Source organism: Schistocerca americana, chromosome 5 (genome assembly GCF_021461395.2).
Source record: "Schistocerca americana isolate TAMUIC-IGC-003095 chromosome 5, iqSchAmer2.1, whole genome shotgun sequence".
Lineage (NCBI taxonomy): Eukaryota > Metazoa > Arthropoda > Insecta > Orthoptera > Acrididae > Schistocerca > Schistocerca americana.
This window is the reverse complement of record NC_060123.1, coordinates 130,931,306-130,951,464: the sequence shown is the minus strand read 5'-3', so window position 1 is coordinate 130,951,464 and position 20,159 is coordinate 130,931,306. Positions and strand designations below refer to the sequence as shown.

General features: G+C 43.9%; 1 protein-coding gene across 3 annotated transcripts in view; it reads right to left on the bottom strand.

Moving 5' to 3' along the window:
• The window catches only part of LOC124616019 (gamma-glutamylcyclotransferase-like), a 35,548-nt gene extending 16,040 nt beyond the window's left edge, over positions 1 to 19,508 (bottom strand). Inside the window, exons 1-3 of one of the 3 annotated variants that reach the window (XM_047144234.1) lie at positions 19,342 to 19,508; positions 17,244 to 17,365; positions 17,039 to 17,172 (exon numbers count right to left, since the gene is read on the bottom strand). In XM_047144234.1, the coding sequence (XP_047000190.1) occupies positions 17,039 to 17,172; positions 17,244 to 17,365; positions 19,342 to 19,438 (353 nt within the window). In that variant the 5' untranslated portion in view covers positions 19,439 to 19,508. Of the gene's footprint in view, positions 1 to 17,038; positions 17,173 to 17,243; positions 17,366 to 17,460; positions 17,655 to 19,341 lie in introns of those variants that run through there. The other 2 variants (XM_047144236.1, XM_047144235.1) reach the window with 2 other exon arrangements.
• Positions 19,509 to 20,159: the final 651 nt, after the last annotated feature.

Sequence of the window (20,159 nt, the reverse complement as noted above, 5' to 3'; positions counted from 1 at the left end):
CCCATATGAAATCATGATAACGTGCTCCATTGAGCGTAGGTGGAAGAACATGGGGCCCAATCAAGACATCACCAACAATGCCTGCCCAAACGTTCACAGAAAATCTTTGTTGTTGACGTGATTGCACAACTGCGTGCGGATTCTCGTCAGCCCACCCAACTGACGGTGAATCGAGGACATACAGTACATACTGACGAAACTAAAATGAGCTCTAACATGGTAATTAAGTGTTTCCGGACACATGTCCACATAACATCTTTTCTTTATTTGTGTGTGAGAAATGTTTCCTGAAAGTTTGGCCGTACCTTTTTGTAACACCCTGTATATTGCGTACATATACTGAACATGAAGTGACAGTTCTAGAGTCTTGCAAACGAAGTCTGCAGTCAGTAGCTTGTAAGTACCCATATCACGCAATACTAGATGCAAGTGAGTTTAACCTACTGAGTACAGTCTAGGATATCTATAGATTCATCGCAGGGGGTGCAGACAGACAGTATTACTAAGTACTTTTGAACACACTTTCCAAAAACTGTCTTGAGCACCTAGTTCATACAATGAAAATATCTCAGACCTTGTAGCTACAACAAACAGGCCAGAATTTCTCGATGGCATCAGAATAAATTGGAACTAGTGGTCATGTCGTTGTAGTGACTATGGCCCTGAAAGTTGATAAATAAGTCAACGAAGCTAGGAGTGTGTTTCTTCTGGACAGAGCAGACAATCAGTTGCTAGCATCTCACTTACACATGTGAACTGCAATCATTTAGTTCCAGAATGATGGACACAGGGGAATTATGGGCAAAGTTTAAACAGATTGTAAATTGTGCTCTGGAGAAGTGTGCGCCTAGTAAGTGGATTAAGGACAGAAAAAACCCAACATGTTTTAGTAATGAAGTTCAGAAAATGCTGAGAAAGCAAAGGTAGTTGCACTCTTGGTGCAAAGGAGAATGTGCAAATGATGACAGGCAAAAGTTAGAACAGATTCGTGCATCTGTGAAAAAAATCTATGTGCGAATAATGCAATAATTACCATTGTCATGCCTGCCAGAAGATATGGCAGAGAACCCAAGAAAATTCTGGTCGTATGTAACATCACTAAGCTGGTCTAAGGCTTCCATTCAGTTTCTTGCTGACCAGTCTCGTGTGGCAGTTGGAGATAGTAAAACAAAAGATGAAGTTTTAAATTTCATGTTCAAGAAATTGCTAACACAGGAGAATTGTACAGACATACCATCATTTGGCCATCGGACAGACTCCCATACGGACAACAAAGTAATAAGCATCCCTGGTGTTGAGAAACAACTGAAAGAGTTGAAATCAAGTAGGTCACCAGGTCCGGATGGAATCCGAATTCAGTTTTTCATAAGAGTACTCAACAGCATTAGCCTCCTACCTAGTTCGCATTTATCGCGAATCTCCAACACGCACAGTCCAAAGTGACTGGAAAAATGCTCAGGTGACTATATAAGAAGGGCAAAAGAACAGGCCCTCAAAATTACAGGCAACATGCAAAACTCAGCTTGCCCTTTTCTCACATGATATACTGCAAGCTATGGATGAAGGTCAACAGGCAGATTCCATACTTCTAGACTTCTGGAAAGTGTCTGACACAATGCCCCATTGCAGGTTGTTAAAGAAACTTCAAGCATATGGTTTAGGTTCATAGATATGTGATGGGCTCTAACAAGTTATAGAACCCAATATGTTGTCCCCGACAGCAAATGTTCGTCAGGGACAGGGGTATTGTCAGGAATGTCCCAGGGAAGTGTAATAAGACTGCTATTATTTTCTATATATGTAAATGATCTGGAGGACAGAGTGGGCAACAACCTGCAGCTCTTTGTTGATGATGCTATGGTATACAGGAAGGCACTGAGGTTGAGTGACTGTAAGAGTACAAAACATGACTTGGACAAAATTTCTAGTTGGTGTGATGAATGGCAGCTGCCTCTAAATGAAGAAAAATGTAAGTTAATGCAAATGCATAGGGAAAAAAACTCATAATATTTACACACAGTATTAGTAGTGCCTGCTTGAAAGTCACATCGTTTAAATATCTGGGCATAGCGCTGCAAAGCTAAAGGAAATGGAATGAGCATATGTGGAAAGCAAATGGTCAACTTCGGTTTAAAGGGAGAATTTTATGAAAGTAAAGGAGACTGCATAGATGACATTAGTGCTACCCATTGTTGAGTATTGTTTGAGTGTTTGGAATCCCAAGAGATCAGATTAGAGGAAGACAATGAAGTCCAGAAACAGACTGCTAGATTAGTTACCAGTAGGTTTGAACAACACATAAGTGTTACGGAAATTCTTTGGTCACTCTAATACCTGTACAGAAGAGGACATTCTTTTCAAGGAAAACTATTAAGAAAATTTAGAGAACCAGCATTTGAAGCTGACTGCAGAATAATATCAGTCATTTTCCCCTTGCTTTATTTGCAAGTGGAAGAGGAAAGGATACTACTAGTGGTGGTACTGGGTACCATCAGCATACAATGCCTTGTGGATTATGTTTGTATATGTAGATGTAAACTATGAGAAATGCAAGGAGGGTCCACTATGGAATCCACCGAGTTTGGCGAACTAAATTAAGTGCAAGCTTTTGCCACATGCTGAATAGTTCAGTTTATATTGTGACAAAAATGGCAGTGTTAGTGCTAATAAACTGAGTGTTAGTGTTAATAAACTGAGATACAGAATTGCTGATCATTACTTACCCTCAGGAGGAAAAACGTGTAGTACTGGCCACAGACACAAATAGAAGTGACACCTTATCCTTTCTTTTTGGAACTGTTACTTCCTTTCTTGGGGAGGAAAAAGAATTTGGAGCAGTTTAAAAAGAAGTGTAAAAGGACATTCCACATATCTACAATTTATCATGCACAACAATCCATGGAACATGAAACTGATCCATGGAACATGAAACTAACTCAGACTCCAAGATGAGGGAGAATGGCTAAATCTGTAGTGAGGATGAGACAGATGAAGCCTTAGTACTGTCAGCATAAGCATGTACTACCTGGTAGACAGCATACAAAATACGGCCAAAATCTCAATTGAATGTGTGTGTCATGTGAGATTCGAGGTCATTTAGATGGACAATTTATACTGGCAGTTTCAAATGTGAGTAAAGTAAAACTATCACAAATACTCTCTGCATTTGGCATGGCTGACTTGACTTGTTAGACATGAGGATATACTGTAAACTTCCAGCCTACACTTGACTGTAGGTTACAGCTATCCCTCTACACAATGTATGCCTTTGATAACACATTAACAAATGTTACAATGTAAGGTGACTAAGCAATTCCATGTATTCTGACAGTACAGCACTAAAATGGGTTTAGATGGTGTTTGGTTTATGGGGCACTCAACTGCGCACTCATCAGTGCTCGTACAAAGTCCCAATTTTTACACAGTCCAATCTAGCCACTGCCATGAATGATGATGATGAAATGATGAGGACAACACAAACACCCAGTCCCCAACTCGCTGGGAATCTAACTCCGGACCCTATGATCCAGAGGCAGCAAAGCTAGCCACTAGACCACAAGCTGCAGACTAAAAAGGAAATGAGTTTAGGTTCCTGGTATGTTCTTTTAGAAGGCCATTAAAAACCACATCCCGTGAGGGGTTGCTTGTCCTCCATCGGGCGCCTCCCCAGGTGGCGGATAGGGGAATGCTCACCAGATGTGGTGGATCCCAGGGAAATACAATACCCAGGGTGGACCAAAACCAGTGAAGAGAAAGTCAACAGCTCAGATGCTGGAAGAGAATTTTTTTTTTATAGCAATCCAATGGTAGAAGAAGCGGAGGGCATCTCTACGGGGCAGGCAGAGCTCGGTGCCTGGGAAAGGCAATCTGCCTAGGAAATGGTAATCCAAAATATTACTCAGCAAGCTTGAAAGCTGCGAGGTGGCAGCCCCATCACCAAGCTTAACCCGTGCAGCACTCTTAACGCGGCCAGGTGATTCTTTACCTACCAGCTCACATCAATGATTTGCCTCTGATAATGGATTCAAAGGAAACAGGCATAGGCTATGGAACACGAATTCGCGAGATAGAAACAAGAAACATTGCTTCACATTTGAGACATGGAACATTCATAGTCTTAATAAACCAGCTGCAGCAGCAACTTTGATAGCTGAACTAAAAACATAGAAGACACATATTGTAGCTCTACAAGAAGTTAGGTGGCTTGGAGAAGGGATACAAACGGAGGATAATTGTGTCATTTTTTATGGGGGAGATGAAAGACACCAAGAATTTGGTATTGGTTTTACTGTTAAGAACAGGATTGTTAATCAGGTTAAGGAATTTCATCCCATTAACAAAAGAATGTCTTGCATAAGAATCAAACACCAGTGGTATGATATAACATTCACAAATGTCCATGCACCAACTGAGGATGAGAAAGATGAGTACTATGAAGAATTAGAGAGAGTAGTCAAAAGTATTCCAACAAGAAATATGAGAATTATCTTAGGGGACTTTAATGGAAAAATAGGTAAAGAGGATATGTTCATCCCCACAATAGGAAAACATAGCAAGCACTCGACCACAAACGAAAATGGATTAAAAATGATCAACTTTGCACTGTCAAAGAATGAGAATTTGCTCGAAGATGTTCCCTCACTAAGATATACACAAAAGTACATGGTGCTCTCCAGATGGCAAAACAGTAAATCAGATTGACCATGTTATGACAGATCAATGTTTCACTTCACTTATAAGAGATGTCAGAATGTATAGAGGAGCTGAAATTGGTTCAGATCATTTCCTAGTGGTAGGAAAGATGAAAATCAAGATGATTTGGAATCAACAACCAAAATCCACACCAAAACCTAATTTAGACATCAAACAACTGAAGGAACTGTCTGTTAAAGAAGCCCACGTGATTGAAATAAATAACCGATTTACAGCATTGCAAGAAGCCGAGGAGGAAAATAGTGTCGAGAAACCTTGGGAACGAACAGAAGACTGTAGTAACAGATGCAGCAGAAAAAACACTGAGCAAGAAAAAGAAAACGAAGAAACAGAAATGGTTCAACAAAAAGTGCCAGAGGGCAGTAGAAAGGAGGAAAGAAGCCCGGATGCTGTGGCTGCATAATAGGGAGAGTGAGGACAGGAGAGAGACGTTCAATGTCGTTAGAAGAGAAACAGCAAGAGTTCTATGAACAGAGAAAAGGAAATATCTAACTAGAGTCCTAGAATCTATAGAAGTGGAAAGCAGTAATGGAAACTCAAAGAAGTTGTTTCAGTATACAAAGAAAAGCAAGAGATGTTATCAAAGTGAAAACCTATTCATAAAAGATAAAAATCAAAATATGCTAACACAGCTGGAAGGTATCCTAGAAAGATGGAAAGAGTATTTCTCAGAAATGTTAAATTGCACTGATCTGCACATAACCTCCAATTACACAATGTCTGAGAGTGACAGCATTAATAATGACGAATGTAGAATCACAGAACAGGAAGTAATCCAATCCATCCAAAAGCTCAAAAACAACAAGACAGCAGGCGAGGACCAGATATCAGCAGAGATGTTAAAAGAGGGCGGAAGCAAACTACACAAAGAAATTTATAACCTTATCACAATGATCTGGAAAACTGAAACTGCCTGAGGATTGGAAAACTGCAATAACTTGTCCCATACACAAGAAAGGAAACAGAATGGAATGTGGAAATTACAGAGGAATCAGTTTGCTGAACATACCATATAAAATCCTGTCAATGACCATTCTGGAAAAACTTAAACCTTATGCAGAAAACATTATTCAAGATTACCAGGCTGGATTTTGAACAAATCGTTCCACAACTGATAATTTGTTTACTATATGACAAATCTTTGAGAAATACTGGGAATTTAACAAAAACATCCATTGTCTCTTCATTGACTTCCAGCAAACCTACGACAGCATCCACAGAAGTAGCCTCTACAACACATTATGAGAATTTAGTATACCCAGTAAAATCAATAGGATGATACAACTGTGCATGGATGGCTCCCAGGCAGCAGTGAAGTTCAGAGGATCCATATCCCCCACCTTTGCAATTAAAACAGGCTTGCACTAGAGAAAGTGGTTTGAGAGAGTAATTTACATCTATACAATGGTCTCCAATTCGAACACTGAAGTAAACCTTCTGGCTTATGCAGATGATATAGTGTTGCTGAATGAAAATGAAGAACTTCAGTGGACATATACAGATATCTCAAGTACAGTGCCAGCAAAATTGGGCTTTTGATTAACCAAGAGAAAACCGAATATATGGAAATAGGTCGAGTCATAAACCCAAATCCTTACTTTGAAATTGATCAACATTCTAAATTCAGAAAATTTCTCCAGTTTAAATCCCTTGGATCATGTTCCAATAATAAAAATATCACAACAATGGATATAAATGAAAGAATAGCCTCAGGGTGAAGATGTCTGTACTCACTAAGCAACCCACTCAAAAGTAAAGCTTTGTCAATCACCACAAAGATGAAGATATACAACACTATTATCTGCCCCATAGTACTATATGGTTCAGAAAGCTGGACACTTATTAAAGAATGAAAGAGAAAAACTGAATGTTTTCGGAAGAAAAGTAATGAGAAAAATCTGGGGACCTGTGTTGGAGAATGGCACATGGAGAATTCGAAAGAACAATGAAATTTATCAGTTAATGAAGCAACCCACTATCATCCAAAAATTAAAAAGTATGAGACAACAATGGGCTGGACATGTGGTCAGAATGGAAAATAACAGAATCACCAAGAAAGTATTTGAAGGAACTCTCCAGACAACAAAACCATTGGGCCAACCTCATACAAGGTGGGATTTTTTAAGGGCGCTCAACTACTGAGGTCATTAGCGCCCAGTCACTGTTGTTAGAGCACATGGAATCTAGTAAAACTCAAGGGGAGGGGGGGGACGACACCAGAAAGACCTGACAAAGATGCAGATAAAATAAGTAAAAAGGTTAGATGTCTTTGGACAAGCCAGTCAAAGTTATAAAACGCAGAACACGAGCAGCTGCTCGAGCGTCATCAGCTAAAATATCCGGTAAAGTAGATGGCAGGGACAGGACAACACGAGATTGACTAAAGCAGGGACACGACAATAAAACATGGCGCACTGTTAATGCCTGACCACAAGGGCACTGCGGGGCTGGGTCACCGGAGAGCAGGTAGCGGTGGCTAAACCGGCAATGCCCAATCCGCAACCTGGTCAGAAGGATCTCCTCTCACCGAGATGGTCGGGAGGAGGTTGTCCAAGCAGTTGGGAGCGGTTTTACTGCCTGGAGCTTGTTTCCTTGGAGGGATGACCAAGCATCCCACCACAACGACACAAGCCTCTAACAAACATCCCCACGAACGTCAGATGACGGGACACAATGGGAGGCTGGCCAAGGCAGGAGGACTGCAGCCTTGGCTGCAGCATCCGCAGCCTCATTCCCAGGCACTCCTACATGTCCGGGAACCCACAGAAAGCTGACAGGAGAACCATTATCAGCTAAAGAATGGAGGGACTGCTGTATCCGTTGAACCAAGGGATGGACCGGATAGGGAGCTCCAAGGCTCTGAAGAGCACTGAGTGAGTCAGAGCAGAGTACATACGATGAATGGCGGTGGCGGCGGGCATACTGAACGGCCTGATGGAGAACAAAAAGCTCGGCCGTAAAGCTGGAACATTGGTCGAGGAGCCGGTATTTAAAGGTGGCGGCCCCGACGACAAAGGCACAGCCGACACCATCGTCAGTTTTGGAGCCATCGGTGTAAATAAAGGTGTGACCGGCAAGTCGAGCACGAAGTTCGACAAACCGTGAGCAATACACTGCAGCCGGAGTACCCTCCTTCGGGAGTGAGCTGAGGTCGAGATAAATATGAACTGGAGCCTGGAGCCAAGGTGGTGTTGGGCTCTCACCCTCTCTGAAGGTGGTAGGGAGGGCAAAATCCAATTGTCGAATCAGGCGACGGAAGCGGACTCCGGGGGGCAGCAGGGCAGACACATACAACCCGTACTGACGGTCGAGAGAATCGGCGAAGAAGGACTGGTAAGAGGGGTGGTCGGGCATAGACAACAGCCGGCAGGCATACCGACACAGCAGTACGTCGCGCCGGTAGGTCAATGGTAATTCGGCAGCTTCAGCATAAAGACTCTCGACAGGACTAGTGTAGAAGGCTCCGGTCGCAAGACGTAACCCCCGATGGTGGATGGAGTTGAGACGGCGTAAGAGGGATGGCCGAGCAGACGAGTAGACAAATCTCCCATAATCCAGCTTCGATCGGACTATGGACCGATACAAGTGAAGCAGGACAGTGCGATCCGCTCCCCAAGATGAACCACTAAGAACTCTGAGGACATTAAGGGAACGTGTACAACGGGCCGCCAAATAAGGGACATGCGGAGACCAACACAGTTTCCTGTCCAACGTGAGCCCTAGAAACTTAGTTGTTTCCACAAATGGGAGAACAACGGGACCGAGATGTAAGGATGGCGGAAGGAACGCTTTATGTCGCCAAAAGTTGATACAAACCGTCTTCTCTTCAGAGAACCGGAAGCCATTTGCCACGCTCCATGAGTATAGGCTGTCTAGACAACGCTGAAGGCAGCGCTCCAGGAGGCATGTTCTCTGGGCACTGCAGTAGATCGCGAAGTCATCGACAAAGAGAGAGCCTGAGACATTAGGTGGAATGCAATCCATAATTGGATTGATCGCGATGGCAAAAAGGGCTACGCTCAAGATGGAGCCCTGAGGCACTCCATTCTCCTGGAGGAAGACGTCGGACAACACGGAACCCACACGTACCCTAAACTTTCGATCCGTTAAAAAGTAATCAATAAAAAGGGGCATGCGACCGCGTAGGCCCCACCTGTGCATAGTGCGGAGGATACCTCCCCTCCAACAGGTATCATAAGCCTTCTCCAAATCGAAGAACACGGCTACCGTTTGGCGCCTTCGCAAAATGTTGTTCATGATGAATGTCGACAAGGTCACAAGGTGGTCAACAGCGGAGCGGCGGCGACAAAAGCCGCATTGGACATTGGTAAGTAGCCGTCGAGATTCAAGAATCCAAACTAACCGAGCATGAACCATGCGCTCCATCACCTTACAGACACAGCTTGTAAGAGAAATGGGGCGGTAACTAGAAGGAAGGTGTCTATCCTTCCCGGGTTTGGGTATAGGAACAACGACGGCGTCACACCAACACATGGGGACCTGACCTTCGGTCCAGATGCGATTGTAGGTACGAAGAAGGAAGCTTTTGCCCGCCGGAGAAAGGTGTGCCAGCATCTGAACGTGAATGGCATCTGGCCCCGGAGCAGAGGACCGGGACAGTGCAAGCGCACGTTCAAGTTCCCGCATAGTAAAGGGTGCATTTTAAGTTTCCAGATTCAGCGAGTTGAAGGAAGGTCGCCGAGCCTCTTCTGCCTCTTTCCTGGGGAGGAAGGCAGGGTGGTAATGGGCGGAGCTTGAAACCTCCGCGAAAAACCGGCCGAAGGCGTTGGAGACAGCCACAGGATGAACGAGGACCCCATTACCTGAGGTCAGGCCAGGTACCGAGGAGTGGGCCTTAATGCCCGACAGCCGGCACAGGCCACCCCATACGACAGAAGAGGGAGTAAAACTGTTAAAGGAGCTGGTGAAAGAGGCCCAACAAGCTTTTTTACTGTCTTTGATGACTCTACGGCATTGCGCTCGGAGTCGTTTGTATCCAATACAATTCGCCAACGTAGGATGGCGGCGAAAGGTGCGTAAAGCACATCGTCGAGCACGGATAGCGTCTCTACAAGCCTCATTCCACCAGGGGACGGAAACGAGACGTGAAGAAGAGGTAGTACGAGGAATGGAACGTTCGGCAGCATTGATGATAACAGCCGTGAGGTATTCGACCTGACTGTCACAACTGAGAAAATCGTGGTCTGGAAAGGTCGCCAGGGAGGAGTAAAGTCCCCAGTCAGCTTTCGGTATGTTCCAGCTTGAAGGACGTGGGGATGGGGTGTGGTGCAGGAGACGAACGACACAGGGGAAGTGGTCGTTCGAATAGGTGTCAGAAAGGACATACCACTCGAACCGACGGGCAAGAGTGGTAGAACAGATCGAGAGGTCCAAGTGGGAGTAGGTATGAGTAGACTCCGAGAGGAAAGTCGGGGCGCCAGTATTGAGGCAGACAAGATTGAGATGGTTGAAGACATCCGCCAAGAGTGAGCCTCTTTGACAGGATGCAGGAGAGCCCCAAAGGGGATGATGGGCATTGAAGTCGCCAAACAATAAAAACAGCGGGGGAAGCTGAACAATCAGGTGCATCATGTCAGCCCGACTAACAGCAGATGACGATGGAGTGTAGATGGTACAAACTGAAAAAGTAAAAGCAGAAAGAGTAATACGGACAGCTATTGCTTGGAGTGGGGTGGTCAATGGGATGGGATGGTAATAGACATCGTCCCGAATGAGCAACATGACCACACCATGAGGTGGGATACCGTCCACAGGGGTGAGGTCATACCGCACCGAGGTATAGTGGGTAAAGGCAATACGGTCAGTCGGGCGCAACTTGGTTTCCTGGAGACCAAGGACGAGCGGACAGTGCAGGCGGAGGAGCAGTTGTAATTCCTCCCAATTAGATCGAATACCTCTTATGTTCCAACGTAACAAGGCCATCGCTAGTCAAAAAAGAGGGGGAACGAGACGGGGGAAGAGCTGGTCACCTCGACGGCTGCGCAGGGCCAGGTTTCGAGGGAACAACGCTACAACCGGCGGGAGGCGGATCGTGTTCCATCGAGTCGTCGCCAGCTGCGGCCGCTGTCCCTGGTTGTGTAGGAGTGGCAGCATCATTTGCCGACGAGAGGCCAGCTGAGCGCCTGGCAGCAGAGCGTCCCGGCGAAACTGAGGACGGCCGGGAGAAGCGACTCACGGATGGAGCGTCAGACGAAACGCGCCAGGGTGGAGAGGGGGATAGAGACTTTTTCTTGGAGGCCTTCTTGGAAGTCCGAGGAGACACAGGGATGGTGGGCTGGACCTGAAGAAGGTCCTCACGCGCGGGGTCCGTTTTGGAACGCCGGACCTCGGAAGCTGGGGTCCGGAACGTTTCCCCGATGGACGCCTCCTTCTCAGGCGGCGGGGAGGGAGGAGGAGGAGGAGGAGGAGGAGGAAGGGTGGCCCCTGGGGCAGAGGGGGCGGGGGCCTCGGGGAAGGAGGATTTGGAAGGGAGGGATTTGGGAGGTGGAGGCAGAGACCCCAGATGGGGCGGAGGAGGCGGAGGGCGGACGGGATAGGGGTGAGGATACCGCGGAAGGAGTGGACACAACTGAGGCAAACGAAGTGGTCAACGGCACGTGATGGAGGCGGTCATACTTCTTCCTGGCCTCAGAATAAGAGAGACGATCCAAAGTTTTGGGTTCTTGTATCTTCTTCTCCTTCTGATATGCGGGGCAGTCTGAGGATCTAGGCGAGTGGATGCCAGGACAATTAACGCACCGAGGTGGTGGGGTGCATGTATGGTCCTCACGAAGAGGAGGTCCACAATCGCCACAAAGGGGCTCAGCCTCACACCGTGACGACATGTGCCCAAAGCGCAAACACCGAAAACAGCGCTTAGGAAGCGGGACGTAAGGTAGCACGTCGCACCGGTAGCACATCACCTTTACCTTCTCCGGGAGAACGTCCCCCTCGAAGGCGAGGGCGACGGTCTTCGGGGCTGCGCTGGACTCGCCGGACGAAATGCACGCCTCGGCGCTCCATGTTGGCCCTGAGCTCCTCATCAGATTGCAGCAGGAGGTCCCGATGAAAAATAACCCCCTGCATCCTATTTAGTGCCAGATGCGGGACAATGGACACTGGGATGTCCCCTAGGCGGTCGCACGCCTGGAGCGCTGCCGACTGTGTGGCGGAGGTGGTCTTTATAAGAACGGACCCTGAACGCATCTTGCTGAGAGCCTCGATTTCCCCGAAGATGTCCTCAATGTGCTGAACAAAGAACATGGGATTGGAGGTGGCGAACGTCCCCCCCATCGGTTCGAGAACAGACCAAATAGCGGGGGAAGTACTTCGCCCCAAGCCGGCGGGCCTGTCCCTCCTCCCAGGGAGTGGCCAAGGGGGAAAGGGCAGGAGAACCAGAACTAGAGACAGTACCTTTCCCTTTGAAAGACTCGGCCGCAGAGCCGAGATATGTGTTGACGTTTCATCTGCGAAACGTCCGCCCCGATAACACCCACTCCGACCACGGGCTCTCCCCTCGGATGCCACCCAGCCTCAGCAAGGGCCACCTGGCAGGATGACCGTTGCCGGGAGCCCTGATGCCCCAAGGAGACGGGCATCTACTCCTCGGCCGATGCGAGGAGGGTGCAGCTCAGGTATCGGCAGTACGATCCCTGTGTTGTCAGGGGGCTACAACCTAGAGGGTACATGACGACCCCACCACAATGGGCTGGCTACCGTGCTGGATTTCTGGTGCCATGGAAAGTCCATCATGATTGTAGGTGCAGATGGGAACGCACTATGGGCGTACGTTGTAGAACCCATCAGGCGTTTAGGCCCAATTTGAGGAATAGTGGGTATGGTTACAATGCCGGTACAATGCTGAGCGCCAAGGTCTTAGTGCACTGAGGACCAGTGGTACACCACGTAAGGCGTCCTTCCCCAAAAGGCTCATACTTCTGTAGAATTTTGAAAAATGGAGGTCAAACCCCAAGGAGGACCATCACATGGAAGGCCGAAACGGTTGAAACTCCTTTTAGTCGCCTCTTACGACAGGCAGGAATACCTCGAGCCTATTCTTACCCCGAACCGGCAGGGGGGTCAAGGTGGGAAGATGACATGGAGGAGGACATCACAGCATTAGGAATTTCCGCAGGGTGGAGAGAGGCTGCAAGAGATAGTCGACAGGGCCTGTGATCGCTGAGGAGGAGGACGAGGAGCATCTCCCCCACCCCCTCCCCTGCCTGTTACAGAATTATGGTGTCATGGGTCATTTTATTAATAGATTTAAAGTAATACATCTATTGTTAATTTAGTTTTGCACTGCTGTCTACACTATAAACTTCTTGTCAACGATGAAGTTTTTGGTGGGAAATGATTTTGTTTAAGGTTTTGGCTCAAAGAAGGTTATGTTATTTCTTGTGGTGATCACGGCGCCATTTTCTGCATTTTCAGGGTTGGTTTTTAACAATTTAAATAGTAGTGTTTCAACCAAAATTTACATAAATTATTTTACTTAAACCTTAATCTACGAAGTAAAACAAGAAACATGCATTATGGTACTAATAGTGCCAAACTATACACACTTTAGAAAATGCATACTTGCATGTAATGTAACAAAAATAAGTATTTCTATTAATACCTTTTATTAAAAAAAATCTTTTAGTTCATTGTACTTCTGATCTCCATAACTTGCATCAAATTGCAGCCTTCTATTATTGTTATTAAATGGTTTGCAGCAAAATGTAATTACGTAATGCGAGTGACTGTATTAACATTAGTTATACTACTTGGGGGAGTTCCATCACAAATTTTGATAAGAAAATAACATTATACTATTATTTTCTTTGCTCAGCTAGCAAAATATCATCAATGGTAAAATAAGGCAGAAACAAAGGCGAGGAGAACTATAAAAGGTAAAATGAAAAACATCATGCAAATACAGGAAGGGGAAAGAAGAAAGATGTTGAAGTGCTACGAAAAAGGAACAAGAATAATAGCAGAGAAAGAAGAAAGAACGGATACAGTAGTTTGTTGCAAAATGTGGATGCTTAAAAAAGGGAAATCTGAACAAAGACAAATGTTATTTCCTTAAAAGAATGCAAGACACAGCCTGAGGGGGGGAAAAAAAACACACTACCAAATTCACCATGAAATAAAGTGTGCTGTTAAGAAACTGAAAGTTTTATTGGAGATGTTTCGCTCACTGGTAGTAAGGAAAAAGAATTCACCACTACTTCCAATGAAATGGTTGGCACTTGTCAAAATGAACTGGTTGGCACTTATCTCAGTTGTTCGAGGGGTTTATTCAAGAGATGATGGAGATCACTAAGCACCAAGCCTGAAGGATATGAAAACTATTTGAAATCCAGACTGTCCATGAAAGAAACTGCAAATCACACATTTGTATTCATCTCCGAGTGAGAGAGATGTTCTTTTTGGGGTCGACAGAAGCATCCAATCCCACGCGTCGGCTTTGACCCGTGACTTAAGGGTGTTGTCGTGTGTGACGTAATGACGGTGCGGAGTTTGGTTTGTGAGTGTGGCGTGTTTGTAGACGTCGTCATGCTGTGCTCTCTGGTGGTATGTTCAGAGTTTTCGTTTGTGTGGTGTAATGGGCTCAGTTTGCTTTTGCTTGTTATCGAGAATTGTTCGAGTGTCGGCTGTGTTTGTATTGGAATTCGTTTCAGTGAGTTAACGATTTTGTGTGAAGGGTAATTTAGAGTTGTTTGCTGTACATCGTGTGGTAATTTTAGTCAAATTAATCGGTTGTTGTTTTTGTTCAGGAATGGATATGACGGATAAAATTAACAGTGCGCAGGTCAAGGGAAGTGTTCGATCCCAATGTGTGGCTGTGTATGTTGATATTGGTATCTGGAGAAGTTTTTGAACTATATAGGCCAAGGGAAGTGTTTGATCCTAATTTATGGGATCGGGAGCTGCTGTTGAGCTATGTAGGTCAAGGGAAGTGTCCGATTCCTGATGATATTGTGTTTAGTGGTATTTGGGGAGTTTTGTGATATTGATTTTTTTCGTCGTTTTGTCTGGTTTTGTATGGGGGTGGGTGTCTAAATTTGCTTATATTTAGTTTGCCCCCACCCAAAAACACACCATTTCCCGCACTTGTCCCGTTAGTGTCATTAGGCTTTTTGTGGAAAGTGTGCGTGTGTTTGTTTTTTGATGTATTTTTGTGCTCATAATGTGTACGTATCTATTTTATATGCACCATATTGGAATCGTGGTTTATGGTCGTTTACGCCATATTTGTGACGTCATGGGTCAAAGCAGACAGGCGGGATCGGACACTTCCGTATTTCCTCTTTTTGTTTCTGAATATGGCAAGATTGTTAGCAAGTGAAGATTTGCTGAACTTAAGACATAAACATGTGGTTCTGAGTTCTCAAGTACCACATAACATCCATTTATGTAAATGTCATGAAAATTTTATTTAGGTTGCAAACACTTTAAGCAAAGTTTTCAAGCACTTCCTGCATACTCAACCTCCTATTTAAACACAATCGAATGTGAGCCAACTAAAGAAGACTGTTGCACTATGACGTGCAGTGACTGTAAAGATTGTAGTTTGGTGGAGATGTATTATTAATGATGCTCATACTTCTAACCTCAATTGTTCCAGGCAAATACGGGAGCAAGGAGTTCACCTTACCAGAGTGCAACGAGAAGGTACTGCAGCTGAACTGGCACAATGTACAATTTCTTTGCTGCCATTTTTACTGGAGCACTTTTTTCTGAAAAGAAAGTTTACAAAACTGTGCAACAAAGAAAGAGCAATAATGTCATCTTCACTGCTAAGTCTAATTTGCGATTTTTGCAGGTGGATTTTTCTAAAAATTGTACTGGCTCTGTACAGGAGGAAATAGAGTTTTCACTGTATGCAAGCACAAGTCTGTTTACATCATGAGTCTAGTACTCTAATAAACACAATTTCATACTGACAGTGTCAGATCAAGAACACTGATTGCTTACTCTGATAGTTTGCTTGGAGAAATTTCATCTGAAGTCGGAGAAATGTATATCCAGTCAGATAGACCCAGCTCATGGTTTGAGAATAGATATATTGAAGCTAGTCTACAAGTAATTTGAAGGAAGTAATGTGGAATTATTTTGCCACTTCACATGGGAGAGGTCCTGTAAACAGACCTTGAAGTGAAGAGACAAGTTAGAGCTCATACCTCAGCAAGAAATTGTCAGTTTTTTTTATGAAAACAATTTGCAAAAGTAGCTAGCAAAATATAGCCTGTAAAAGTGAGGGAAATGTATGAAACAGGTATAGAAGAAAGAAACTGTTTTTAAAGAAGTACCTAAAGGCATATCGAAAATACGGGACACCATTCTTAAAAATGAACTGAAGACTTATCCCTTGTCAATGCACAGTGATAAGAAAAAAGATTTAGCAATCAGAAAGGACACATTTCCTAAAAACTGTTACTAGTGGCAAATATACCATTATGAAGCTACAAGGAAGGCATACTGTGTATTGTTATGCAGCAATCTGTCAGTCTTCGGTTGATGACCAAAATGGAACTGAAGGAAAGGTGGGAGAGAGTAAATCTCACTTCAGTGTCAATGATGGAGGCACATCATTTTTAAACAGTGGCCAAATTAAGTATGTCCTTTCATATCTTTAACTAGAATGCATGAGCAATAGACTATACTACAGGTTTGATGTCTAAGTTGATGCCATTTAATATGGTTGCTGCTCAGGCAAATGGCAGAAATATTAGCAATACTGTCTCTTCTCTTTGTTACTTTTCTTATATTGGTTGTATTTCCCTCTTTTTTTATATATTATGTAACGAGAGTGACAGGACTGCAGTGTCAGTGACATATTAAACAATCCTTTGTGTTCAGGGTAACTGTGGAAAACAGGACTGTCAACTTATTCAAGAGCAGAAACATTTGATCACATTTAAGAAGAGATTTCCTATGTTTTTTTTTCTGTAATATGAGTGACAGCTTTGTTTTTAACATTCTTCACAATGTGGTACAAGCAAACTATACAAAATACAAACTAAAACAAAAGAAATGTTATCAGTAATAAGATTATTTCACTCTAGCATAACATCTGAAACTTAAGTTCATTCACATAAAAAAATTATGAAAACTGTCAACCTATAATGTGAGTAACAGCAGAATGACCCTGTAATAGAATCGTCTTGGGTGATCAGCTGAGTGGTGGCATCATCTTGTCAGGTGTGTGTGTGTGTGTGTGTGTGTGTGTGTGTGTGTGTGTGTGTGTGTGTGTGTGTGTGTGTGTAAGTAATAAAATTAACGTATGCCTACATAATTGTCCAAGTATCCTTTGATGGTACAAAAATTTGATTACCTGTCCAAGTTGTCCATATCGGATTTGTCCATTTGCCATACAGCTCCCCATACATGTTTTCCTTGGTCAGGAACAACTGTGGCAGCAGCACCTTTCCAGCGTCGAGACCAGTATCCGAAATCAAGCCGATAATCCTGTAGGAGTCGGTGCGGTTATTAACTATCGAGATCATCACTGTTTACATGGTGGTGCTTGTAACACTTACCGCAAGTTTGGCCTTAGAAATTCTAACAGCAGTTGGGTTATTTATATGTATTCTCTTCGCCAACAGGTTACTGCCATAAGCAAAATATAGAAATTTATCGTCAAGGTAAACCTTTGTGTCATCTGTAACAATAGCAATATCACAATAAACAGCCATGCCAACGAAATGATCGCTAACGTATACTGTGCACCTTATCATCCATGCATTATTCGCTCACAATTCCTATACAACGTTTCATGTCGGATGATTTTCAGCATGTTTGTAAATCATAACGAATGGAAGCAGCATATGTCTCTTGCAAATTATCCAAAGAAGCATAACAAAGAATAACTTTCTCGGTGCTTCTTACGCATTTTTCACCTAAAACACCACCTGCTACAGAAATTTGTTTACTTTTTTCCTCCCATTGCACTGCATGCAAAGATAATCCATCGAAAATATTACAGATAACCAATATTAACGGGGTAGCTTCGAATTCTCTTTGGTTAGACGTAGATGATGTTTGGTTTTTTGGGGCGATCAACAGCGCCCGTTCAAAGTCCCAATTTTTTCACACTCCTGTTTTTTTCACAGTGCGATATAGCCAGTATCATGAACGATGAGGATGACGATGAAATGATGAGGACAACACAAACATCCAGTCCCCGGGCAGAGAAAATACCCAACTCGGCCGGGAATCTAACCCGCTACCCCGTGATCCCAGAGGTAGCAACGCTAGCCACTAGACCACGAGCTGGGGACTCTTTGGTTAGGTATAGCGTACCTTATATTCTCTACGTTTAAATGCGACATATCTTCCGAAAACCGTTTTTCACTCTCGTTTTTACATATTAAGGATCCCAGTTAAAAAAAACAGCTGTTATAGTTTTTTATTTCATCAGCACAATCGCTGTTTCTCTTCAATTAACAGCTTCAGTCTAATATTACTACTTTTCCTTCATTGTACAAAAAGCCACACCGTCCATATTAGCCGGATTTTTTTAAAAAATAAGACGAAACCTGGCAGCCCAAGTCACGTCTGAAAACCGGTTTTGTTTACATGGGAACGAAAATCGATTGCGAAATTTGAAAACCGGCAACTGGAAGCGGATTTCCAGAATAGATTTCGAAGTGTTTACAAGATCACCCGGAAGAGGTATTGGGAAGCCGGTTTATAAAATCCGGTTTTGGGAACCCCATGCGAACAGGGTGATTACAGAATTTATTCTTTAATACAGTTCTGAGTAACCTTACCATATGGGTAACAGCATTAAATGAAAATCATCACCATTAAGTAATAATTACAATCCACATGGTCCTCGGACAAATGCGCCCAGAAATGTCACTATCAGCTTTTTTACACTTCCCCAAGAAAGATAAACACACCGCTCTTCCAACATATCGCACCTCAATTGGCTCTTGTGGTCTCTCCGTGCGCACCGGGTTTACTACCATCGATGAGACATTTTAATCATTGTTGTTTGAGAAAAACGATCTTTCACACTTGATTAATGGTCAATACGCAGCTCTTCTTCTTACGCCAAACTCAGATCTAATCATATTACATGTCCGCTAGGATGAGTTTCCGATCATTACACGCTCCAAAATTTAGAGCACAGTCGAAAACAGGAGCAAATTTTAATACTTGGTGCCTGTGTTATTTTTTGGCGGCGGATATGCATAATGCTGACAACATTAAGATAAATGCCTGCCCATGAAACGGTGTCAGCTGCAATCGAAAACAATATTTTATATGGCGAGGTAAAAAGGGGAAACTACAAATATAGGCTACATTTACAAGCAATAAGGGGAAAACTTTATATCTGCGTGAAGACTGGGTTATTTACACCTCGTGCCTCGGTAATCTGTGTAAAATATTTGCTTTGACCTGCTATGAAAGCAGTTTTCGTGGCACCTTCGATATGAGAAAAATACGAAGTAAGATCCAGAATATTATTGAACTGGTAACGGAATTAACGAAACCTGACAAATGGCTTTTGTAAACACTAGCAGTTTCAATGAATCCCTGTTCAAGCTGTACGACAACTGTGCATTTTCAAATATAAGAATAATAACATGTAGCATAATTATCTATTGTAGCACAAATATAGGCACTTACTTCTGTCAGCAGTAGTATTAACATCAGCTGTTGTTACTTGACACGCCACAAAGACACCAGTCACTGCTAAGACCACTATAACGAGGCGGCAGACCATGCTGCAGGTTTGGTACCTCCGCCAAGACTGGCTGAACTCCCGCTGAAGCCTTTCGCAGGCCAATATAAAGCGGCACAGACCTTGACTAGACAGCGACTAGCGATATGGCTGACGATTTACAGTGTGTCCTCCACGATGCGCGCAATAAGACGAAGACGAAATCCGACAATCGTGGTTTCCAAGCCACGTTGGCTGTTTGTAGACTTCAGTTGCTGCGCCATTAAACGCAAAAAAGCTTTAGGAAAGCACAAACTAGAAAACAGAAAATCTTCACTGGTGCGTTGCACCAAATTTCGACTTCAGGTAACAGTCTTACCTAATTCACACAATTTATTATGGAATAAAGTTTACGTTACATTTAAATTTTCGTAATTTCTGCTGAATGTGAATTGAGGTATCAGTTTTTCCTCGGAAGTCTGAGATCCAGCAGCATCCAATACACGTTCACTGCCTCGTGTTAGCGTAGGCGCGAAACACTGGCTGTAATATTGAACAGATACTTTTGCGCAAGTGTTGACCTTTGCACAGTACTTCATTAAACAGAGATGCAGATCCAAGACTGTTCGGATGCAGCTCTCCAAGCAAGTCTATTGTGTCGGAGCGTCTTTATCTCCGAATAAATTCTGCAATCCCCCCCCTTTCTCGCACTTCCTCGAGTGTCAAAGTGACAGTTCTTCGATGATTACGCACTTAGATAACGAAATTTTTACATAGCTCAAGA